Genomic DNA, 25,105 nt, shown 5'->3' on the forward strand with positions numbered 1-25,105 from the left:
TTCAAAAAGAAAAAACAATAAATGCCACCTTGCACACATTACTTCCATTTTGAAGAAAAATGTACCTAACACGCCATGGATAAGAACCTACCTAACACATTGACCTCACATGAAGCTTTCGCTGTTCCATGATCATTTTCAACGTGGATGGTAAAGATGCCATGGTCTGCTCGGATTGAATCTCGAACAACCAACAAAGACTCTCCTTGTCTGCTATTGTCAATATTCAAACGCTCAGGCAGGGACAAGTGGAAAGGCTCATCTTCTTCAACTACATCTTTCTTCCTCCTAGAAACTTTGGTGACTCTCTTTTTAATTTCTTCTGGTCTAATAATTTCATCGTTCCTTAACCAGGTGATAGTTGGATAAGGTGAGCCAGAAATATGTGCTTCAAGTGGAATCTCAGAACCTTGCTTCACCTCAAGGCCACCCTGCAGACTAGTGGCAAGGTAGACTTTTGGAGCCTCTGTAATAATACAAAGGTAATTGGAATTTATATTTAAAACTAATGAGCAGAGCAAAATTTTAACATATATTAAACACTAGGCAGTAGAAAAAAATAAGGAAAGTATACCAATAGGATCCACCGCTTTCACCAGAGGAGTTATATTCGAAGGTTCGCTGACACCGGCAGCATTCTCTGCACGGACACGGAACTGATATTGTTTGCCTTCTTCAAGACCTTTTACAGTGTAAGTCAAAAGAGGAACCAAAAAGTCATTGCATCTCTCCCACTTGTCTTCTCCTTTAGCGATCTTTTCCAAAACATAGCCCATAATTTTGGTTCCTCCATCGTACAAGGGTGGTTTCCATGTAAGTGTTACTGATTTTGATGTTGGATTGTGAACCTCAAGATCAACAGGTGGATCTGGACGCTCTGTGGATAGGAAATAAAACAAAACATGTATCAGTAAAAGGCACAGAGGAGCTGCATACATTTTCAGTCTATGTGTTTATCCAACAACATAAACACTTACGCTTCGGATCTTCTGCAATCACTGGATTTCTCAGTTCAAGGTATTCACCTCCTCCAATTTTATTGACTGCTTTGACACGGAAGTAGTATTCACCATTTGGAATAAGATCCTTTACGTTCCATGCCAATTTGTTCTCACCAGACATCACTGGTATATATGTTCTTCTACCCGCTTCTCTTCGTTCCAGCACATAATGTAATATGGGAGTGTTGCCATCAAATTCTGGAGGTTCCCACATCACTTTGCATGAATTTTTAGTCACGTCAGTTGCCTTAATATCTTTGCATGGTCCAGGCAGTCCTATATAAAAAAAAAAAATATAAACATATATAGCATTTAATTAAGAAAATACTAATAGGTTTGAGAACAGAATTAGCAGAAATTAGAATTATAAATTATATAATATAATATAAGTAATTATATTATAAATTTAAAAATATAGTACAAGTTTCAAATTATGTGTGCAGAAAGCATATGAGCAATAAGCATATTGGTTTCACATCAAATGTATAAAATTTGATGTCAGATAGTATTCAAGTACCTACTCAGATCACTAGTTTGCTTATTTTACTCTGTATCCAAACTGGGATATCTGGATGTTACAAAGATATCAGATGACTTGTTCCATGTATCTATCAGGTAGAAAGGACTTGAATATTTTGCCATCTGCTCACCATTATGACCCTAAATAAGCATGTCTGCCAATACAAGAAAGATAAATTACCTATTACTTTGACATTGATTGAACCAGTTGTTGAACCCAATTTGTTCTCCAAGGTGATAGTATAAACACCAGCATCAGCATGGACAGCACTTGTTACTTCCAGCAAGGCCGAGGTGTAGTCACTCTTCGTTGTGATTCTGTCACCAACTTTAATCTCCTTCCCATTTTTATGCCATGAAATGGTTGGAGATGGAACAGCTCTGAAGGGAACAGGGATTCTTAACTTTTCACCTTCAACAACGACAAGGTCTGTTGTCTTCAGATCAACAGTTGGATTACCTGTAAAAAAAGAAAAAAAATAATTTGATGTACGAACATAATTTTATAATTCTTATTTAATTCATAAATATGTTTGAAAGAAATATTCTTACAATCTGGGTCCTTGGCAACAACATTTTCTGATATGTCTGAAGGTTCACTAGCTCCAATAGCATTGACAGCTCTGACTCTCAGAATATATTCTTTGTCAGGTTTAATGCCTTCCTCTGCTTTGTATTTCAGGTCTTTTACTGGCCGAGAATTTATTCTCATCCATTTTTCCGTTCCTGCTTCGCAGAGTTCAATATTGTATCCAATTATAGGGCTGCCGCCATTTTTCTCTGGTGGTTTCCATGCAATGGAAATGTGTTTTCTGCTTGCATCGGTCACATGTAAATCCAGAGGTGGTGAAGGAGGGCCTGGCAGAATGAAAAAGCAACGTTATTTTCTAGAACTGTTTGGCATAACATGTTGTCCACACATTTAATTGATTATAGCTTTCACTGTAACTCACTTGTTGGATCTTCAATTGCCAGGATGTCAGTTGGTTCACTAGGATGACCACAGCCAGCCTCATTTTCAGCACGAACCTGGAACTGCACCTCTGTGCCTTCAATGACATCAGTTACTCTGAAATGACAGTCAGGTCCAGCTGTCTTGCCAGCTTTCACCCAGCGTGTGCCAAGCTTATCTTTCTTTTCAATAACGTATCTGTGTAAAGAAGAGATGAATTGCATGAAAACACATCAATACAATTACATCAATTACATCAATAACAGAGATTTAATTGAAAGTCAATTAAAGTCTTGTCTGCCTGCCTGCCTGCCTGCCTGCCTGCCTGCCTGCCTGCTTGCCTGCCTGCCTGCCTGCCTGTTTAAATGACTGATATACCACCTTTCCTGCCTACTAAATGGAAAGCTAAAGGTGGTGTACAACATAAAGAAAAAAAATAGGAAACAAATATAAAGTGCAATAATCATAAAAATCATAATGTTTCTCAGGGGAGCTTTGCTGATGGGACCCAAGGGACTGAAGAAGGTGAAGGGGGTGTTGTGTGTATGTGTGTTTGTGTATAGTGCCCTGGGGCATCTTTTGGGGCATAATGGGGGTGGTGATGTTGGGGGTGACGTCAGTTGTTGTGTTGTTCATTCCTTGTGATTGGCAGGGGCATGTTTTCTCAGCATTTGCCCTTCATTGTGAATTCAACATTTCATTCATATGCCATTCTTGGCCATTGCCAAGAAGCTGTGTCATCTGTATAATATCCATGTGTTATTGGTGCAATGGTGGGATGTTCAAGGAGCCAATCACTGCCTCCAGTCAGCCCCAACAATAGTGGTCAGAGTTCAGAGCGTGACCTGAGCAAAAGAAAAGGGCAGGAGCAGAGACATTTGTTGAATTCACAGCTATGGCACACAGATGTCACATGGAAGACATGCTAATGTCAGAGCAATGATAGATGGATATCACACCGATGATATGCAGATGTCCTGATGATGAGGTGCTGCCATCAGGACACCGCTCCGTGTATAGCAGGCTGTGTCAGTGTTTCCATGGACACTTGGGGTGTTACTAGTAAGGGCTCTGCAAGCATTGCTTTGGCAGGACAGGCTTGGGACTTGACTCTTGTTGCACCAGTGTTGGTGTGTCATCAGTGTGGTGTTGTCAGGAAGGGCTTAGAATATGAAAGATATGACAAACGGTGCATAGGCATCCATGCAATGTCAGTGTGGTGTCCAAAAAGGATCGGGCCTTTAGATCTGTGAGCTTATTATTCATCCCTTTCTTCATTTAAATAATTCAGACATTATGCTGTTTCCCCCCAAAATATTTACTATTGCTTGTGAACAACCAAGGTTGAAATTCTAGTATGAGAGTAAGCTCCACTGAATAAAACTGGACTTCTCAGTAAACATGTATAGGATTGTGCTGTAAGAACAAAATCTCTTACCGTTGAATTGGTCTACCACCATCATTCTTAGGTGGTTCCCATTTTAGGTCGACATGTCTCTTTGTCACTTCAACTGGTGTAAGTGCATATGGTGCTCCAGGGGTAGCTAAAAATAAAATATTCATGTCAGGAAAATTGAGAATATAAAAATTATGGCCTAGTTGAAGCTATATTTTGAACACAGGCACTGAAAACTTACTGAAGGTGTCTTTAGCGAGAACAGAGTCTTCAATTTCACAGTAGTCACTTTGTCCTACTGCATTTTCTGCAGCCACACGGAACACATACAAAGAGCCTTCTGTCAAGGGTGTAACGGTGTATTTGGTGTCCTTCACTGTAGTGTCAACTGTTTGCCAGCCTTTCCGCCGAACATCTCTCTTTTCCACAATGTAATTTGTAATAGGGGAGCCCCCATCCCGTTCTGGTACAGTCCATTTAAGGTCTGCAGTGTTTTTAGTTATATTAATGACCTCAAGCCATCGAGGTGGTGAAGGAGGATCTGTAAAAGAAAAGAAAGTAAAGAGAAATAACTATAGTTAATTAGAACTTTACAGATTATTTAGCCACCTTTGGTAAGAAACAATAGGGAGTCATTAAAACAATGACACAAAGGGTAACATGAAGCAAAAACATGTTTCAGTGCTTCCATTGTACCCTAAACACAGTCAGTAGGTAGTTCTGATGAAATGCTACTCACTCAGTCTCTCTTTGCATAGTACAGGATCGCTGGGCTCACTAGGTTCACTCTCCCCAACTTTGTTCACAGCTCTGACTCGGAAGGCGTATTCCTGCTTCTCCATAAGACCTTTGAGGAAGTGTTCAGTTGTGGGAATGCCATCAGCCACTCTCACCCACTCCTCTGTGCCAGTCTTTAACAATTCAATGACATATGACTCAATCTTGGCGCCACCATCATGTTCTGGCTTTGTCCAGTTCAGGAAACATGAAGTCTTGGCAACATCTTTCACAGTTGGCTTTCCAGGAGGCCAGGGAGGATCTAGACATAAATTGATAATTTAGATTTGAGAATTCGACATTATAACTTAACTAGATTTTTAAAATTAACTTATAAAAATATGCGTTGTACCAATGGGATCCTTCACTAAGATGGCATCTGTCGCTTTGCTTGGTTTGCCTGGCCCAGCAAGGTTTTCTGCCAAAACACGGAACTTGTACTTCTTCTTGTTTGTAAGTCCTTTTACCCTAAGATGAAGCATGAAATGTGTATTTAGTAATAAATACTATTCAGTTCTAAAAATAAACATTTGTATCAACATGAATGCATACCATATATGTCCTCCCCTAGTTGCAGAGATGCATTTGTATTATATACTCCACATCTGTACTATTATTCTGTCAACCTGGAACTGATGCATATTTAGAATTTTGCATACTTAAAGGCTTTTTATCACTGCTTTGTTGTAGAGTGCAAGATACTGGACAAGGTATAATCTGAGTTAAATATTCTAAGAATTAGTAATTCTAAATTGATCTATTAAAATGGCATGGATTGGTCTTGCGATTTGTTGCACTGACACAGGGTCACGCTTAATAGGCTTGCGCCAGCTGAAGAGTGTCACAGATGTGCTGTAAGGCATGTCTGCACCTCCTTTGGAGTTGAGGAGGCTGGTGCAAGGACACACGTCAGCCTCCCCACGCTGGAGCAAGACCCAGGAAAGGTGAGTTTGCATAGGCGGCGAGGTTTGGGGAGGGAGGGGGAGGGCACTTGAGAGGCGTACCAGAGTGGGTGGAGCGTGTGCGCAGACTAGTGGGTGGGGCGGGCCCAGGAAGGGGGTGGGCCCAGCTGCCAGCAGCCCAGCCTAACTCTGGGCTGCTTGGATCTGTGCCAGCAATTTAGCGATTGCGGTGGCTTGGGCAGTACTAGGGGCAAAAGGAAAAATATCCCCTTGCCTGAGTTGCGTCACAGTCACTTCCAACCCTGCACTGAATAAAGCACAGGCCAGCTGGCCTGCCTGTTCCAAAGCAGGTTAGGATTGGGCTGCCCAGTTTGTATCAACTGAATCACAACTATAGGCACTGCTATGCAGGTGACCACCAGTCATATCGTATTGTTGTTCCATTCAAAGGGTGGATTGTGACACTGGTGGATAACCATGGATAGTATTTGTAAAAGGATGTTCCCATTGAGTAAATGGATGAATTCTAAGACAGGTACATAGAGCTGTTAAAAGGAATTGATTATTATTTATTGTAATATATGAAATTGAATAAGGAATCTACAAAAATGATTATATTTTTTTAAAAACTTAATTTTCTTCTGAACTTATGTAATTATCTACAGACAAAACATAAAATTATCTTACTTGAATGTTGGATCTTTAACTGCTATTTTATTGCATCGTATCCACTTATCTTGATCAGGGTCAAATCGTTCAACCCAGTACCCAGTGATAGGGCTGCCACCATCGTCATCTGGTTCAGCCCAAGTTAATGTTACAGAATCTTTAGTAACCTCAATAGGCTGAACTTGTGTTGGAGGACCTGGTGGATCTGAACAAATAAGTAAAAATGGAAATTAGTATTTTCACATTCAAAAATTTTGTATAGAATGCTGCATTAAAGTATGGCAATAAGTGCCACTTCTAATGTGGGGCTGCTCGAAACCTGCCAAGCTGTTCCATGGGTACCAGCTCATTTGTACTGGCCCTTTTCATGTGTATTTCATATGGCACGTTTGCTCCCTTCACACTACTGGAAACAGTGTGGTGAGACAAGCAACACAGTGGGGGGCAGATCTGAACTGGGAGGTGATGTGGTATCTACACAACTGCCAGGTTAATATGGTTTCCAGCAGCTTCCAGATGACAACTGTATTGTGACAAGTGGCTCATACTATCAAGTGAACCAACTTACCAAATGAATATTTAGCAATTATAGGATTAGCCTGAGCTGGTTCTCCGACTCCATACATGTTCTCTGCACTGACTCTGAAGATGTATTCCTTAAGACGTGTTAGGTTTGTAACTTTGAATTTTGTTTCTTTAATAGTTGATGACAGTTTGTGCCATATTTCACTATCTCCGGCTCTTTGCTCTAGAACATAGTTTGTGATTTTGGAGCCACCATCATCTCGGGGAGGATTCCATGTCAGCAAACAAGATGTATTTGTAATTTCAGATACATCAAATGCTGCAGGTGGGCCAGGCTTATCTGTGGAAATAATAATAATAATAATAATAATAATAATAATAATAATAATAATAGTTTGAATGTTTTCATGTAAATATTTAATTAGGAAAACATGCAGAGATGTTTGCATAAAAAGAAATCTAACATACCTAGAACATTAACTTCAACAACTGCTGTTGCCCGACCACTGGCATTTACAGCTTCAATAATATAGGTGCCACTATCACTTCTCTTGCTGTCTGTAATTATGACTGTGGAATGGTTAGGTTTAGATTCAATGGTGATTCTTTTATCAGGTCTCAGGATAGACTCAGCTTTTGTCCATGTAACCCGAGGTTCAGGCTTTCCAGTTACTGTTGCTGGCAGCTCAATCTTCGTTCCAGCTTTTACAGTGATCCCAGCAAGAAGCTTCACATCTAGGAAAATTTCTGGGGCCTCTGATTTGAGAGACAATATAGATATTGTTAAACATTGTGTGTGTTTGTGTGCGTGCAGAACATGTTATCAATGTGTATTTATACATATATATACAGATATATATATAGATGACACCCAGCAATATTTTCAGGAATAAAAATTTAAATCCGGCAGCCCAATACTATCTAAATCCCTAGGCGGTGGCACAGTGGTGCTGACATGTTTTCAACTGCACCCCAGGGGAAATTTTCAGCTTCTAACGATCTTCTTGGTATAAGGGTACATTTGTCCTCTTGTCCTGGGGCAAGCCCCAGCAGCCACTATGGGAAAACTCAGACCTGTACCAGTTTAATCGCGGGCGCAAGTCCACGTTGCTCCATGAAGGTGGATCAGGCCCAGGATGGGGCTCAGGATTCAACATGCACTGCTGCCTCCAATCCCACTCTCTCCCAGGCCAGATTAGTCTTCTTGCCTGCCTCATCACTGCCCTGTTTGCCATCCCCCATCCCGTTCAACCAACGCCCCACCTCCCTCCATCCCACCTGCTCTTGGGGGTGTCTATGGGTCGGTTGACATGTGGGAGGCCACTGTGGCCTCCCCACTGGTGGGTCTGCTGCACTTGCTGGTGGAGGCTGCTTTACGACAGCTGTAAAGCAGTCTCAGTCGATGCAACGCTAGTTACACTAGTGGGAAAGGGGGATAGGACTGGGGCATTAATGTAACAGAAATCATTACCCATTGCATCCATAGCATGGATGTCATCTGTTGGCTTGCTTGGCTTGCTCGCGCCATGCCTGTTCAGAGCCTTAACCCGATAAGCGTACCATTCTCCTTCCTTAAGTTTTGTTACTTCCATTCTGTGAATTATAAAATAATTTCAGTACACCATGTTAGTAAAAGTAGCTGTTATAAATTCTAATTTTACAATAAATGCTAATTTTCCAACTGCAAAACCTTACTTTGTCTCAACAACTGGTTCGCCACAGGGCTCCCATTTGTCAGTGCCACGCTGGCATTTTTCAACCATGTAACCTTTGATGCGTGAGCCCCCATCATACTTAGGTGGATCCCATGTAAGGAAAATAGACTTAGATGATGGATCTCTCCATTTAACATTCTCTGGTGGATCAGGCACAGCTGCAAGGAGGAAAAAAAGAAGAAAATATTTAGGTTCTTGTGACTGTGCAACCTTTTTCAGTTCTTTATCGCCTTCTTGGCCTCTTTTCACATAATCTTTGCAGTCTCTGTACTGCAGCTCTTCTCCACACTATGAGGGTGGTTTAAGAAGCTCCAGGCCACATAGGAAGAGCCCACACTGTAGCATCCTTCTGCACTAGTTTTGCTCCTGTTTGTAAGAGAAATGATGCTGGCATGATGCTGGAATCAGAATAGCCACACTATGGATTTCTCCTACAGGGCCTAGAGCTTCTCATGTTTCCTTCACAGTGTAAAAATGATTCCCATGCTGCAGATGCAATACAAGTGCCTTATGTTGAGCCTGAAAACATTTCTGGACTCATAACTACATGAGAACACACAACTAATTCTCTGAGGTCAAACTACAGATGAGTCAAGTGCTTCAAAAGATTGTGTACAGCAAGAAAAATTACACAAGGCATGAAACCTGTACTGGAAAATGTTAGCATGATGCTAAAGACCAGCTGATTTAATTCTGGGTTGGAAAAACAAGCCTATGACAGAATACAGCACCTAAAGCTGCAGTCTCATCTGGATGTAAGTCCCGTGGAACACAAGAGAACTTACTTCTAAGTAGATAAGTATAGGATTGTGTGGTTAGGAAAACAAACCTGCTAAATGTTTTATAGTTCAGTTCGGTTTCAGTAAAATGTTTTATATATTGTAACGAAGGCGTAGGGATTTGAATTAAAGAAGGGATTAGTATAACTCATGGAAGTAATTATCTGAGAAATTCAGCCATTACATAAGAATGAAAACATACAAAATCGATAATAACTGAACATGAAGGAAACTCACTTGCAGGTGCTGACATGTTAACAGGTTCATCAATGTAAGCAGGTGCCCCTGGTCCACATTTGTTACATGCTAATACCCTGAACAAATATTCTTTTCCTTGCGTGAGATCTGGTACAGTGAACTCTTGGTCTAAGACATTGTCCATAACCTGAAAAGTGAAGAGGTTCCCAGTAGTTACAGATATTTTAAATAGTGTCAAAATATTTCATATGATCTTTAGCAAGCATATAATGAAAACAAAAATAAAGCAATTATTATTTTTTTAAAAAGAACATACTTTGGTCCATGTTTTGCGGCTCACTTCACGCTTTTCAATAAGATAGCCAGTCAGTGGGCTTCCTCCATCATTTTCAGGGGGTTCCCATGATAGCTGTACTGTGTTCCTAGACATGTCTACAACTTTTAGTTCTGTTGGTGCACTTGGGCGAGCTAAATGTGGATATAATCATATTAACTAATGGTTTATAACGTGTATTTATTTGATAAGCAAGTTATTTGATAATATATATGGTTTCTAGTCATATTTATGGTTCTATTTCAAAAACAAGATTTCATCATTTAAAAAACATCCACAATACAACATATTTCAGAAAATAGAACTGTTTAGCATAATTTTATAGTTAATTGTGTGGTTTGCTGAATATTTTCAGATTTTATAAACTTGGTTCTTTACAGTTAGTTAAATTATATGTATTGTATAACATCACTATATATTAAAATCTATTAAGATGTATTTGAATGCTTACCAATGACATTAACATTGATTTCCCCTGATACAGATGACACAGGGTTTTCTAATTTCAGGGTATAGATGCCTTTATCTGGTCGTTCACTTGGAGTAATAACAAGTTCAGCAAAGGCTGCAGTTGTCTTAATGTTCACTCGGTCACCCTTTTCTAAAACTTTGTCACCCACAGACCATGTAGCAGTTGGTATTGGATAGCCAGTGATGGGGACACATATTCTGAGTGGCTCTGGAACAATAACTTCCAGTCCATCTTTAAATCCACTTAAGTCCATTGTAGGTCCAACTAGAAAACAAGCAGAATTATACCAATTAAGTAACTGCAGATTTTAATTTTTGAACATAAGAAATTGCCTTCTACTGAGTCAGCTGACTTGTTCATCTTACTCCATCTATACTGACTGGCATCGGTTCTTCATTGCTTTAGACAGGAGTCATACCCAGCTTTCCTAGACAAGTAGATATTGAAACTGGAATACTTCACATACAAAGCATGTGCTCTGCACTGAGCTATAGCTTTTCTCTGTGCTATAATTTTTTTTTTTACAATAGCAGTAAACTGCCCCTGCCCCTAATTCACTCTTCAGTGGTGACCCTGGGTGATGTCACGCCCAGGGCCATGACTGCAGAGTGTGCTCCCCCAGGTTGACATCTGCCTCCCTAAGGCTGGCACCTCCCTCACTTACCTGGGCACTCTGGAACCTCATGCAGTGTCCTAGAGCACTTGAAAAGCCTTCTGAGCTGCCAAACGATCCTTAAACAGTACTTCTGGAAAACTGGAAGTACAGTTTAAAGGGCCCTCAGGAGGCTCAGAAGGCTTTCAGAGTGTTCCAGGACACTGCATGAAGCCTTGCTGCCTGGTACCACATGGTCCCCTGGCTCCAACGCCAGGGATGCCATTGTCACTTTTGCTGGAAGCAAAGATGCCTTCACAACCTGCTTTATCTACTGAGAACAAATCATTAGACAACGTTTTAAAATAATGTGATGAAATTAACTATCTAGAAAGTCTATAGGAAGGCTTACTCTATTTTAAGTAAATTGCTAATTCCAAAGTAACCAATTTTAAATTGTGAATTGTGTGTATTTTGGGCCTCTGCACCACCGGAACACATGCTTCCACACTGCAGTGTGCTTTACGGTGGTTGCAAAGCGCAACCCATCATATTCTGGAGTTGGATTGCCACCTCAAGAGGTGAGAGGCAGTGCCACTGGCCATTGGAGAAGCCCTAGTGCAGGCAGGTTGGTGCAGGGGTGGGTTGGAATGGGGCAGGGATGGGGTGAACTGAATTGCAGTGGCACCCAAAACTCTCCCATGGGATGCAGCGCATGCCACATTGGCATCAGTGAGGGGAGGCTTAGGTTGGATTGGGCAATTTTACAGTAGATTGAAGTGACAGTTCCCTTGATTACTAAAGCTGTCTAAGGGCAAAACTTAATCGTATAACAGAACATATAGTTGGGGTTTGTTTTGGTTTTTTACTGTTACTGTATCTGGATTCTTTTCTTTTTCATTAAATTGGTTTTTATCAAAAGTAAAATATCCAGTATTAATATTCAATAAAACTTTTTTTCCCCCTCAAAAACAAACAAATCTAAAGCAAATGTGGTGTAGCAGTTAGGATGTTCAACTAGGATCAACAAGGTTCAACTAGGAAACCTGGGTTCAAACCTCCACTCAGCTATAAAGCTCACTAGGTGACTCTGGACCAATTATAATATCTCAGCCCAGCCTACTTCAAAGGGTTGTTGTGACTGATAAAATGCATTGGGAGCATATTAAAAACGTAATAACTAGTTAGGAAGTTTTCTTCCAATTCAGAAGAGATACTTCACTGTAAAGATTTATTCCTTTAAATACACTCTCCACTGTTGAAAATGGGGTTGGCATTGGTACCAACCTTGCTTATGAGCATTACTTATTTGCATTATAGCATTGTTTTTAAGACCAAACATTAATAGGCTCAGGTACCATGAAGGGACACAGAGTTGTTTCTTTCAAGCAGCGAATCACTTCAACATAACAGAATTCTACTTACAATGAGAATCATCAGCAGTTAGTGGTCCAATAGCCTCAGCTGGATCTGATACACCAGCAGCATTTTCTGCAGATACTCTATAATAGTACTTGGCTAGTGGTTTCAATCCAGTGACCTACAAAAACAGGAGGAATTAATAGTTGAAATTAATAAGCACCCTTACCAGAACCAAATACCTAATGCAGCTGTTTTCAACCACTGTGCTGTGGCACACTGGTGGGTCGTGAATGGTCTGCAGGTGTGCCATGTGAGTTTGGGGGAGGGTCATTTATTAATAGGGCCATTGGGCAATGTGAGCCCCCTGCTGGCAGTAAAGTGTACCTTGTCGAAAGACTGATGGTGTGCCGTGACAATTTTAGTACCTTGTCAGTGTACCACCGCAAGACAAAAAAAAGTTGAAAATCACTGACCTAATGAATATTTTAATTCAGAAGAAAACCACCTACCTTGTAAGTACGATCAGGTACAAGTCTTGCATTGCACCGGACCCAGTTGTCAGTTCCCTCTTCACATCTTTCAATTATGTAGCCCAATACAGGGCTGCCTCCATCTTTCAGGGGAGGATCCCATCTAAGTTTCACAGATGACTTAGTTTGTTCTGAATGATCAAGGTTAATGGGAGGACTTGGTCTTTCTGTAAAACACAGTAATTTACATGATTTAAATATTGTCCTCTTCAGGATGGAGCTACTGACCATAATCTAAAGACCCTCACATCCAGTCCTGCAAGCCCAAGAGAGCTTTAATCTTGAGTTTGCTAAAGAGCTGCTTCTTATGCCCATGGTAAACTACTCTGGAAACTCAGCAATGTTTCACTTTGATTAGTGTTAAAAACATTATTGTTCTTACTATTATTATTACTAAGAACATTTGTACATTGCTTTACAACAAAGTGTTCACAAAGTGGTTTACCTAGAAAATACATAAATAAATGGGACCTTGTCCCAAAAGAACTCACCATCTATCAAATGATGCATGGTTATAACATAGAGGATGATGCTGTTTGATTTTTTTTTTAAAGGTGAAAATCTCATCGCCCTTGAATGTGTCTAAAGTAACTTGTTGGATTCTAGGCATACTGTCCTTATAGGTGGATAATACTATTTTATTTATTCCTTCTCATCATACATATGAAACTGTCTTAAATTGAGAACATGGAGTTCAGTATTGTTGTCATCCCCCCCCCCCCGCCACAGGGGGGCAGATCTAAAGCCAGAGAGATCTGGAAGGTCAGGGGGGGTTGGAGATAAAACTGCAGCAAAGTAGTCAATTAACTCACGATATATTGTTCAAAGTGTTCAACAAAAAGGTTCCTAATGCCAGATAGCACAACAACTCCCCAAGGTTGACACCTGGGGTGGGTTGCATGTCCCTTCGGGTGTGTCCTCTAGCTCACCCTCAACTGGATAGGAACCCTGGCTGGTGGTTTTCCCCAACTCCTCTGCCAGCAGTCCACATAGATGCAGAGGAGTCCATGAGTGTTACTGCCATGCTGTTCTTCATCCCTCTCTCTTCTCTCACCTTCTCTACTCTGCTCCTCTTCTCTCCTTTGCTGCCTTCAATCCTCTTCCTTTCTCCCCTGCTGTTTCCATTTCTTTTTTCTCTCTTACCATTTCCAATAAACTTCCTTTTCTTTTCCCCTTGCTGGTTCCAATCTTCTCTTTTTCCAGTCCTCTTCCTTCCCCTCTTGTCCTTTCTACTCTTTCTTTTCACTCTCTTCTTCTGTATCTGCCCTTTCCCTTTCTGTCACTTACCTCCCTGTCTACTCCCTTTCTGTTCTTCCTCCTCCTTTTTCTCCCCAAGGGGCCCCTTTTGAGGGCTAATACAAGTCCATGCTCCAGCTAACAGCTAGCTCTGTCTGCAGCCAAGAGTGGATGACAACCAATGACATCAGTCAATGCTCCATACTCCAGCAGATCAGTGGTGCCTCTTATTTGGCTGGGCAGTATACCACAGTTGGCTGGTGCTACAATTGGCTAACTGGCAGCAGTTCATCTGGGTTGTAGAAAGGGGTCTTTCCCAACCTTCCTTGGAGATGTCAGGGATTGGATAAATGAACTTCACGCAAAACATGTGCTCTACAACTGAGCTACATCCCTTATTCCTGTTGATATTGATCTGCACAGTGCTCATGGACCAATATATTAAAATGGACAAACTATGCCTTTTCATAAATTAAAATAAGAAGCATCAAACTTTTGATATTCAAACTTTTCCCAGATCACCCTTTGTATTTTCTTTGCTCATATTCTATGAATGAACAATATCATTGGATGAGATGTGAAGCTGCCTTATTATTACTTGCATACTAACCAATCGGATCCATAATCTTCACTGCATGTGTAGAAGCACTAGGCTTTCCAACTCCAACTTGGTTTTGAGCTCTGACTCTGAAAAAGTATTCTTTGTTTTCCACTACGTCTGTCAATGTCGCAGCTAATTCATCTGCTCCAGTAGTCATGGCTGGTTCCCACTTGATTGAGCCTCTATCGCGTAGTTCAATAATATAGCCCGTAATTGGAGAGCCTCCATCATAATCTGGTGGTTCCCAAGTAAGAGAAGCACCAGACCTGTTCACATCAGCAACTTGTACATTAAGAGGAGGACCTGGGACATCTGCAAGGTTGGAAAAGAAAAGAAAAAACATTTGTCATTCTTGATCAAAAGAACTGAAACTATTTTCTCAAGCCATTTTGAACTACTGTCTTACCAAATCTGCTCTTCGCTTCAACTGGTTTGTCTGTTTCAACTGGCTCACCAGTGCCCACTCTGTTTTTCGCGCTCACGCGGAAAAGGTACTCGACTCCTCCTCTTTGAAGGCCAGTGACTGTGTATTCACAACTATCAGCATGATCAGTTGCCAAAATCCAGGTCTTGCGCTTGACATCACGCCTTTCAACAACATACCCAGTAATTTTACTACCACCATCGCTTTCTGGTTCCTCCCAGGCAAGGCTCACTTCACCATCAAACGTTTCAGTGACTTCCAAGTTCCTAACTGGGCCTGGAACATCTGATATTAAAGAAAAACAGAGAAGAGACTTATTACTGCTGGCCATGAAAACCTACACACATACAAAGAAGAGTCTGTGTTTTGAGTCTCATGGTTGACTCTTTTGACATGAACCACAAACAACATGCAAGTTGCTTGGATACTATTTACTCCATTTTCTATCTCACCGTTACATTGTGCTTTGTCTTCACGATTACCCGTATTTCTCAGTGGATGGTTAACTTTTCTGCCATCAAGAAAAAACTCAGAAACACTGGTTCCTGGAGGGGTGGGACAAAACACTAACAGCCCAATCCTAACTTCAACAGGAGCAGGCAGGCCAACGGGCCTGCACTGCATCCAGCACACGTTTGGAGCCAAAAGCGGCGCAACCTGAGGTAAAGCGAAACCTTTCCTCTTGCCCCATGTTGCGCTGCAGTGGCTCCAATTGGTCTACTTGGATCTGCACCACCTGATGAGTGGCGCAGATCTGATCATAACAGCACGGCCAGGGGCCATGCTGTGTTGGCCTGGAATGGGGTCAGGATCTGGCATAACCACTTGATCCTGGCCCTGCCTCCTGCTCCCCATCTGCCTGCCCCCGGGAATGCCTGCTGTCCACCCTCCTCCCCACCCCAAAACGCCTCCTCCCTGCCTCCTCTCCACCCTCTCTGAACCCCCCCCAGACCCCTGCATTGACCGAGGTCAGCCGACGCAAACCTACCCCACTGGGGCTGGATCCGGCATGGGGAGGCCAGCTCAACTCCTTGAGCAACTCCTTACGGCACATTTGCAACTGTACTAGGTTGGCACAAGGGACTTGTGTTCGCCCAAGTGCTGGTTTGGATTGTGCCCTAAATTTCTTCAGGTGCCTGGCTGCTGGTGTAAAGCAATCCCTTGCCTTCAAAGCCATTTGCAGCTGCAAAAGCTTTTGCTTTTTGCCTCCCCTCCTGGAACACCAGTGCTCAGAAAGTGATGAACTTACCAATAACTCTAACATTGATGCGTGCTTCAGCCTTGCCATGTTTATTTTTAAGTATAATCTTGTAGCTTCCTCTATGTGATGGCTTTGCTTCATAAATTCTGAAGGTAGTACTGTCAGTTGTTGTATCAACTGTTTGAGTGGGCAAGGCCTCATCTTCTTTATACCACTCGGCTTCTGCTCTTGGGTAGGCATCATATGGAACAACCATGGTCAATGGCTGCCCAACATCAACCACAAGGTCCTGATCAGCTGCTTTTATTCTTGGAGCAGCTAGAAAAATAATGAGGAAGATAATGAAAAATGTATTTTTAAAGTATATTACAAAAACTGTGCATTCAGTGCAAACTCTGACATGGAAAAGTCCAGCATGTTATATATCATTTTAAGCAAACTTTCAAAATGTTGGTGTGATAGGTGGACTAAAATTGTGTTACGTATACCTCATATTGTACCATGGAGGACAACAGGGACTTTATGGTTGATTTCAGTAGACCTATAACTTGTGATCTAAATAAATATCAGAATAAAACTATTCCCAAAAGCTGAGCTGTTACAGTACAGAGCTCTATAAGAAAAACCACAGAAGTGTGTTGCTTGTAAAATCTTGATGAAAAAGAGTAACAGCCCAAACTTATATGGGCCTGAAGCCACTGGAACTAGTGGTCTGGAGGTGTAAGGTCCTTGACATCTGTTAACACGCCGTCCAGAGCAGGCAGGCTGCACCACAAGCAGTGAGTGGTGGCCCAGCAGCAGTTCCATTGTCCCCCAGCGCCAGTAAGTCAGCACAGGGGAGCAGGCAAGAGAAGATGGGGTGGAACAGGGGGCAGAACAAGGGCTAAAAGGGCATAGTTCCAGCAGCAGCAGTGCTGCTGATATTCTATCCCCCTTCCAGGCCTCAATCCATCTTCCTGGGTCCACTTGGACTTACACCAGCTAAATCACTGGTGCAAATGTTCCCTTAACTGGAAGAGACCTCTGGAACTGCCCTCCCCCACAGGATTCAGCACACACTCCAGCGGTGCAGCTGCATTGGAGGGGGAGGGAAAGGATAGGATTGAGGCTTGAGATTCATGCTTTATTACACTGAAAATGCTTGCAAACACCTCCACATTGAACAAATGGGGGGGGGGGCTAGAAACTGAAAAGATTGCTATGATCTGATTGTCCAAAACAGAATGTTCCTGCTTAGACAGTAGACCAGTATAAATAAATGACTGTACACACATCAATATGGCTTTTCGTATATAGAAATATTTTTTCATTAACAATAGGAACTGCAATAATCTCTGTAGCGAACATTCTGAAAACTTGACACTACTATCATATATATAATTTTTCTTTATTTTGTAATGAACTACACTTACCTGCCAATTCTAGTTTTGCTCGAGCTTCTTTATCTTTGGCAATAAATCTATATTCTCCTTGGTCACGGGGCTTGATCTCACAGACCTGAAGCCTATGGACCTTTCCTTCACTCATCATTTGATGCTTATCTCCCTGGACTATAATCATGTTATTTCTCAACCATTTGACTTCCACATTATCTTTATTCAGCTCAGCGTAGAAGATGACATCGGAGCCAGGAGCTTCATAAGCATCTTGTGGTGGGCGGATGATCTCCACTGGAATTTCTGACAGAAATATTAATACATATTATTTAATTGTCTTTTTCTATAACAGTGACTAAAAATGGAGAGCAAGATGAATAGAAACAAATGTACCTTCAACAAAAAGCCTTGCTCTAGATCTCCTGTCATCTACTCCGCAGGAATACTCGCATTCATCCTCTGGTCTGCACTCTTTTATAATTAACCTGTGCAAATTTCCATCCTTTTCAAACTGATACCTGTGCATTAGATAAGAAAGAGAATTATATATGAAATTTAGACACAGGAGCCAATACAGCAATCATAGCATAGAAGCTCATAGTTAAAAGAAATTACACCTACTTTTTGCCTTCTTTTATTTCTCGGCCATTTCTGTACCATTTAACACTTGCTTTCTCTTTGGAAAGCTGGCAACTAAAGACAGCATCATCAAATTCAGTGACAGTCTGGTCCTGTAAATGCTCAATGAAATCTGTAGGTGCCTCTGTGATAATAAGTTCTGCGACAGATTTGTCTTGGCCAGCAGTGACAGTATACTCCCCTTCATCTATAAATCCACAGTCTTTAATGATCAGCGAATGCTTGTACTTGTCTACTTTGTACAAAATGCGGCGGTCAAAAGTGACTTCTTCACCATTCTTTGTCCAATGGAGGGTCACGTTAAGGCGATTAACTTTGCACCAGAATGTGACAGACTTTTTCTCCATGGTTTCAATATCTTGAAGAGGTTCAATGATTCTGAGATCTTCCTCTGTGAAAACAGATTTTTGAAGTATGGTTAATTCATATCCTCAGTTGGATTTGAATTTCACATGAATGAAAACCTGTGTTGCTTGGAATTGGCAAAGTACTTACCAAGAACAGTTAGAACTGCAGACGTCTTGACATGCTCTCCCCTCTGGTTTGTTAGTGTCACGGTATATGTTGCTTGGTCATTCAAATGGGCATCTCTGATTCTTAGAGTGTAAACTAGATCCTTATGGACCATGATGTATTTTGCGCTATCAAATATTGGTTGCTCATCCTTGTACCACTTAGCTTTGGCACCTTCTGTATTAACTTCACAGTTAAAGACAAGCTCTTGTCCCTCTTTAACTTCTTGGTCCTTTAATGGAATAATGATCCTGAGCTTCTCTGTAATTCAAACATATATATTCCATATTCCATATGTTTCCATATTGAAAAAGAAAAAAAAATGGTGAAAGAACCTTACAAAGCTTACCGATCACTCTCAAGCGTGCTGTTGCTTTGGCATCACCAACCATGACAGAATAACTCCCCGCATCATCCAGGACAGATTTTTTAACAACTAGGATTCTCTTTTTACCGTCGGAAATTATGTCATATTTATCACCAGCTTCAAGAACAGTGTCACCTTTCAGCCATTGTACTTCAAAGGCATCTTTGGACACTGAGCAGATAAATTCTGCTTTTTCTCCTTCAAGTACCTCAAGGTTCTGAGGTCTGGTTATAAATTCTGCTGCAAGTTCTGAAAAAAAAAAAGATGTTGGACATATTGTTTTTAGTATTCTACATGAGAAGAGTTTATTGCTGTATCTGACTGTATTTTCACATAGCAAAACATGTCCCAGATTGACTCCATGAGTCCTGATCATTTCATACAATTTGTATTCAGTAAAGAAACTGACCAATAATTGAAAGCAAAAACATCCCTGCCAACTCTACAACTAATGTGTCATCTGGTCACATTTGCCGTATGTTTTCTGAATCCTGAATACACACACTTAGCCTGACGTGATCTTGCAGCGGCGGTCAATCTGATCCAGACTTTGACTTTGTGAAAGGTGCCAAAGTAATTTCCTTACCATGAACTTTGAGCTTGCCAGTTGTGCGAGTACTTGGAAGCCTGCAGCTGTACTGGCCCATATCGTCAAGACGAGCATTATGGATGACCAAAATTCTCTTTCGGCCGTCAGAAATGTGTTCGTATCTACCGCCATCAGGTAGTTCCTGTTCACCTTTGAACCAAGTTACTTCTGCGTCAGGCCTGGAAACTTCACAGATCAATTTGACAGTATCTGTTTCATTTACTTCAAGGTTGGGAAGATTTTTGGTAAAGACGGCTTCCTCCTCTGTAAAAAGAACCGTTGTTGCATTTGATTACAACAGTGATCAAGCCAGTGCACTTTTACAAAAAGCAGATATGACACTAGAATTAGTTTTACCGATCACAGTGAGCATGCCCGAGGTCCTAGCTGCTTTTGCTTCACATGCATACTCAGCTTCATCATCAAGCAGACATTTGTTGATAACGAGTATCCTCTGGGCACCTTTAGCGATTATGTCAAATTTCTTGCCTTTTCTGATTTCAACACCATCTCTAAACCACTTTACCTGCATTGAAAACATTGATATAAAATCAAATGAAGTAAAATAAAACAAGTGTTCCTGGAATATCAATTGAAGTAATAATCGATAAATCAAAATTCATCTTTACAGGTTATGTTTGAGTAGTGCAAATCTGATATTTTAAGCAAATCATAAACCAAAATCTCACAATGAGAAAAGCTTGCTTCACTATAAACACAATAGAAAATGAAAATTTTCTGATTTGCACATTTTACTGAATTATTTTTTTTTTTAAATAAACCCTACTATCATACCAATCTAGCTAGGGGCAGTAAACATATGTAAGCAGGGTTACTGTGGGTGTTTGAGAAATCTCACATAAAAAATAGTGCTGTGCAAGTCCTCTCCCTGATTCAGCACCTGGATTTCCTACTACAGGCAGTGGGATGGACTAGATGACCTTTCAGGTTTCTTCCAACTCTATCATTCTATATGATTCTAATTCTATGAAATTAGAAACTGGCAAGAACAATCATTTATTTCACTGGCATTTCTGGAGAGGGGGCAAAATGATAAGTTTCTTCAGGTGTCTGGTCGCTGGTATAAAGCAGTTCCTCCTCCTCGCCTTCAGAGCCTGTTGCAGCTGCAAAAGCAAAAGTCCCCCCCCCCCCCAGGAATGCCAGTAAGCTATTTGAGAGAGCTGACTGGCAATTTTGTTACCTTTCTAGTCCCCATGAGCAGTAGCTCTTGGCATTGTGTTTCATTCGGTCTATTAACATTGATCTAGAGAACAATGTGTATATGTACAAGCAAACTGCTTCCACTGCATAGAAGGAGAGGAGGAATTTGCTCTTCAGCAGCAGTCCATTGTATCACATGTGGAGCTGCAACAGAAGGCTCTTGCCCTTCAGGGTGGGTGGGTGGAGGCTGCTGACAGAACGGGAAGATGCAGAGTCTAGAATTCTTCTTAAAAGCCTCAAATTTCACATGTACAATACCTATATTTTATAATAACTGATACAAAAATGAATCAATAATGTGTGTATTTGCACTTAATTGGCAAAAATTCTCCAAGCAAAATGTGGGTCTTTGTTATTTATATGCTAGTATCATGTAAGTCCTACATTGTAGGGCAAGGAAACACATGTTTCCCACAATCATTAGATACAGGCAGAATCAAATGATCATGAGGTGGAACAGGAAGCCAAATCATCTCTACACAGATGATATTTTGTTTGGAGCTATTAGCAGACACAGTTTTCATTTTTAAAACGTTTTGAACAATCACAAAGGCTAGAATTAAGAAAGCCAGAGGATGCTATACTTCAAAATCTGGAAGGTGCAAAAATATCTGTGTGGTTGACGCACTGAACTAATAAGTTCAAACACTAGAAACATGAACATTACATACCTGAACAGATGGTCGGGAAATCTCACATTCAAAACGAGCAACTTCCTTTTCCTTAACTTCAAGATCAGTAAGGGGCTTTGTAAACTCAACATGAGGTGCTATAAAAGAAAACATATACTCCAAGTTTGAAGATGATCGTTGTTATACTGTATTACAATAAATGTCTCATTATTACTAAGGCTGTTGCTAGGGACAGACTGCACTTGCTCCCGGTGTGGAAGGGATTGTCACTCCCGGATTGGCCTTTTCAGCCACACTAGACGCTGTGCCAGAACCACCTTTCAGAGCGCGATACCATAGTCTTTCGAGACTGAAGGTTGCCAATACAATTTGCTATTTATTGGCAATCATATATAAACAAAAACAAATAGATAAAAGAGTGGCACAATAGGACTTACTTCTAAGCAGACCTAGCTAGGATTGTGCCTTTTGTCTTATAACAGCCGCTAACATGGGAAGTACCCCCCCCCCCCAAAAAAAAGGAGACAGGAGGAAAAAGGGGGGTGGCTGAAAAGGAATGGTGTTTTTATTTTGTAATCCATTTTTGGAGACAAACCCATCAAGAGTGGCTTTTTTTCTTTTTTTGAAGGGGGAGGAAAAAGAGAAAGGTGAGGATCCTTGGTTAACCTGACACAGACTCCAAGCCTATGTAGGTCTACTCAGAAGTAAGTCCCATTTGAGTCAATGGGGCTTACTCCCAGGAAAGTGCAACTAGGATTTCAGCCACACAGAGCACGATTACAACTCACCCCCGAAGTACATGCTCACACGCATACACCCCAACATGCAGGTGCCACCCCTATTCCCCCCAGGCAAGATGGAGGGATGCAGGCTGGGCATTTGGACACTCCCGCCCCAAGAGCAGGCTGGGCTACCTCTTTCCCAAGCGGAGGAAAGCGCTTTGCTGCTCTCTCTAGGTCAGGCTTCCCTCCCAGTTTGAAGCCTGCCGGGAGCATGCCCTGTGCTGATGAGATGCAGCACGTCCTCTGCTGCCCAGCCAGCCTTCTCTCCCAGCTCCCCCCACCATGCTTCACACTGCCTCACCCACCTCGTTCTCAGCCTTGGAAAAGCAGCAAGTCAGGAGGCTGCAGCTGAGCCACCTCTCTCCCCCCCCCCAGATGCCTGGCGACGCCCCTGGAGGCTAGCCATGCCTCACTAGGGAGGCGGGACGCACAGATTGAATACCTCAGCTTTAGGGAATCATACAAGCAAATGTCTAGATTGCTTTGTAAGAAGACTATAAATAAACTTACGCTCAACATTCAAGAAACAAGAGGTCTTGAAATCTTTAGCGTCACAGGTGTACATTCTAGCATCGTCCAGCGTACAGCCATGAATGATAAGTTTTCTGACTCTGCCGTCAGCAATGATATCGTATTTCTTTGTTTTGTGGATTTCCTTGCCATTCCTGAACCATTTCACTGGGGCATTTTCTCTGGATACTTCACACTCTAGTACTGCAGTGGCTTCCTCCTCAACAGTCTGGTCCTCAAGAGGTTTAGTGAACTCAACAGGTGGCTCTGAGGAAGCAAAAAACACCATAGGAAGTTATAGGTATCCTTTTGTCTTCCCAAAGGATTAATAAGCTATCCATCAATTTAATCTTTTGAAGATTGAAATATGGTCAGAATTGTACTCAATATTTTAGAAGTAAAAATGTCACCCCACATAGATGTGGGTGGAGGTGTTCTGTGCCCAGTCTCAGCCTGCATGAGGATTAGGCTTACACACCACATTGGTGCCTTGGCAAAGATTCTATAGTAGATGAATAATTGTGGATTGTTCAGTCCAGATGAATAGTCTGCAAGGCTTTGGTGGAGGAATATACGGTTATTCTAGCAAACTCACCTTTTACAAAAAGATTTGCTTTAGTTTTGAAATCCTTTGCAGTCAGTGTGACTTCTCCTGCATCAGTTAGCTTCACATCTCGAAGGACAAGTGTGTGAACTCGTCCTTCAGCACGTGGTACAACCTAAAAAAAAAATTAAGCAAAACAGATTTTATAATTAACATATTGTAACCTGATCTTAAATAATAACTGTGTCAGTATAGGCTGAACTCCCAAAAATTTCATGTATAATCTTGCTCTATTGTGCATGTCCTGGAGTTTCCCTGATTTTCTGTTGCAATTGTCATTCTTTGTGATTCATCAGCAGTCACTCTGAAACCTGCTTGGTACCATGGATACTGGGGTTCAGAAGGGAGTAAGAGCTCTAAAAGTTTATGCTCTCTCTCTCTCTCTCTCCCCCCCTCTCTCATTTCAGCCTTTTTTATCTAGCCCAGTGTTATTAAAACTGTGCAGTGCGGCTCTTTAGGGAGGCATCAAGAACTCAAAGGGGAGGCGCGGGATGTCCTCTCGGAGTGATACAATCACACCCCTGAGCAGAATACGAGCCCGTCTTCTGCCTGTCGTCTGTGCTTTTTTTTAAAGCAGAAGAAACAGGAGTTGCTCAGCTGCGAGAGTGGCTACTGCCACCCCGCCCTCTTCTCCCTCCGATCTGAGGCTGCTGCCTTCTGTGTTCACTGCATGTTGTTTCCAAAGCTCTTCGACTCCAACCCCCATTTGGTAAGTACTGAGCATGCTCAGCTTGCAGTCCTTAACCCTCCCTGATCCTTGTCTGGTTGGTTCCTAGTTCCCAGCCTGTGATCGCTTCTCATCAAAGTGAAATCTCTCTTTCCAACCCGTCCCTCTTCCACTCCCCCCTTTCGATCTCCAAACCTTCCCGCTTTCCTCCCCCTCCCCAAATAAAACGCTTCCTATTTTACCAGTCACCAGGGGTCTTAAAGTTGTTTCCATGCAGTTGGCAAAGGGGGGGGGGAAGAGAGAGAAGCACACACTTTACTTGGCCAGGAGCAGAAAAAGGGTACTGTTTTTAAAGTGATTTATTAATCTTGTTGTTTGACTGAAGAGGAAAGTATTTTTAAAGTGATGAATCTTGCTATTTGAAGGAAATACTTATCAGCCATTGATGAAGTGATTGCCAGCCCAGTCCTATCCACACTTTTCTGGGAGTAAGCCCCATTGACTCTAATGGAACTTACTTCTGAGTAGACGTGCATAGGCTTGAGCTGTGCATCTCCTAGTATAGGAGACAAATCAGCTTCCTAACCAAACCCTTATCAGCTCTGATATATTTTCATGGTCTATTTTTGTTTTCCCCACCAGCTGCTGGAAAAATTTAATTTCATTAAATTAATAAAGGGTTAAATCCTATCCAAGGAGAACGGGAGAAATGACTAATTGGATTGGGGTCCACAGAATTGTGTGTGTGTAATGTTGGTCAGTCTGGTTTTTCGCAAAGTTCATTTGATAAAACAATTCTATTGGTATGTTTACAAAGTTTAAAAAAATGAGCCCTCCTGGACCAGACAAAATCTACCTTCTCCAGCATCCTGTCTCCAACAGTGATCAGCAGCTGATCATTTATAAAGCATGTATATTGCTGTGCATTAATAATATATTTTTAAGATCTGCATTTAATTAATGATATGATTAATATAATTAATATTAATATAGTTAATATATATTTAATATTTTATATTA

At 41.4% G+C, this 25,105-nt stretch overlaps 1 protein-coding gene across 1 annotated transcript in view; it reads right to left on the reverse strand.

The window, feature by feature from the left end:
- TTN (titin) overlaps positions 1-25,105 on the reverse strand; it is a 322,156-nt gene that overhangs the window by 88,566 nt on the left and 208,485 nt on the right. The window contains exons 175-207 of the mRNA XM_066621689.1: positions 23,410-23,533; positions 22,815-23,081; positions 21,562-21,659; positions 20,027-20,195; positions 19,667-19,933; positions 19,063-19,329; positions 18,696-18,974; positions 18,183-18,591; positions 17,955-18,079; positions 17,598-17,864; positions 16,234-16,503; positions 14,967-15,269; positions 14,570-14,872; positions 12,703-12,890; positions 12,257-12,371; positions 10,219-10,503; positions 9,750-9,901; positions 9,473-9,620; positions 8,437-8,614; positions 8,213-8,334; positions 7,210-7,497; positions 6,785-7,081; positions 6,235-6,421; positions 4,998-5,113; positions 4,608-4,907; positions 4,110-4,409; positions 3,911-4,016; positions 2,474-2,670; positions 2,073-2,378; positions 1,702-1,980; positions 978-1,277; positions 575-877; positions 92-466 (exon numbers count right to left, since the gene is read on the reverse strand). Coding sequence (XP_066477786.1) covers positions 92-466; positions 575-877; positions 978-1,277; positions 1,702-1,980; positions 2,073-2,378; positions 2,474-2,670; positions 3,911-4,016; positions 4,110-4,409; positions 4,608-4,907; positions 4,998-5,113; positions 6,235-6,421; positions 6,785-7,081; positions 7,210-7,497; positions 8,213-8,334; positions 8,437-8,614; positions 9,473-9,620; positions 9,750-9,901; positions 10,219-10,503; positions 12,257-12,371; positions 12,703-12,890; positions 14,570-14,872; positions 14,967-15,269; positions 16,234-16,503; positions 17,598-17,864; positions 17,955-18,079; positions 18,183-18,591; positions 18,696-18,974; positions 19,063-19,329; positions 19,667-19,933; positions 20,027-20,195; positions 21,562-21,659; positions 22,815-23,081; positions 23,410-23,533 — 7,690 coding nt within the window. The remainder of the gene's footprint in view (positions 1-91; positions 467-574; positions 878-977; positions 1,278-1,701; positions 1,981-2,072; positions 2,379-2,473; positions 2,671-3,910; positions 4,017-4,109; positions 4,410-4,607; positions 4,908-4,997; positions 5,114-6,234; positions 6,422-6,784; positions 7,082-7,209; positions 7,498-8,212; positions 8,335-8,436; positions 8,615-9,472; positions 9,621-9,749; positions 9,902-10,218; positions 10,504-12,256; positions 12,372-12,702; positions 12,891-14,569; positions 14,873-14,966; positions 15,270-16,233; positions 16,504-17,597; positions 17,865-17,954; positions 18,080-18,182; positions 18,592-18,695; positions 18,975-19,062; positions 19,330-19,666; positions 19,934-20,026; positions 20,196-21,561; positions 21,660-22,814; positions 23,082-23,409; positions 23,534-25,105) is intronic.

This window comes from Tiliqua scincoides, chromosome 1 (assembly GCF_035046505.1).
Source record: "Tiliqua scincoides isolate rTilSci1 chromosome 1, rTilSci1.hap2, whole genome shotgun sequence".
In the NCBI taxonomy this organism is placed as follows: Eukaryota; Metazoa; Chordata; class Lepidosauria; order Squamata; family Scincidae; genus Tiliqua; species Tiliqua scincoides.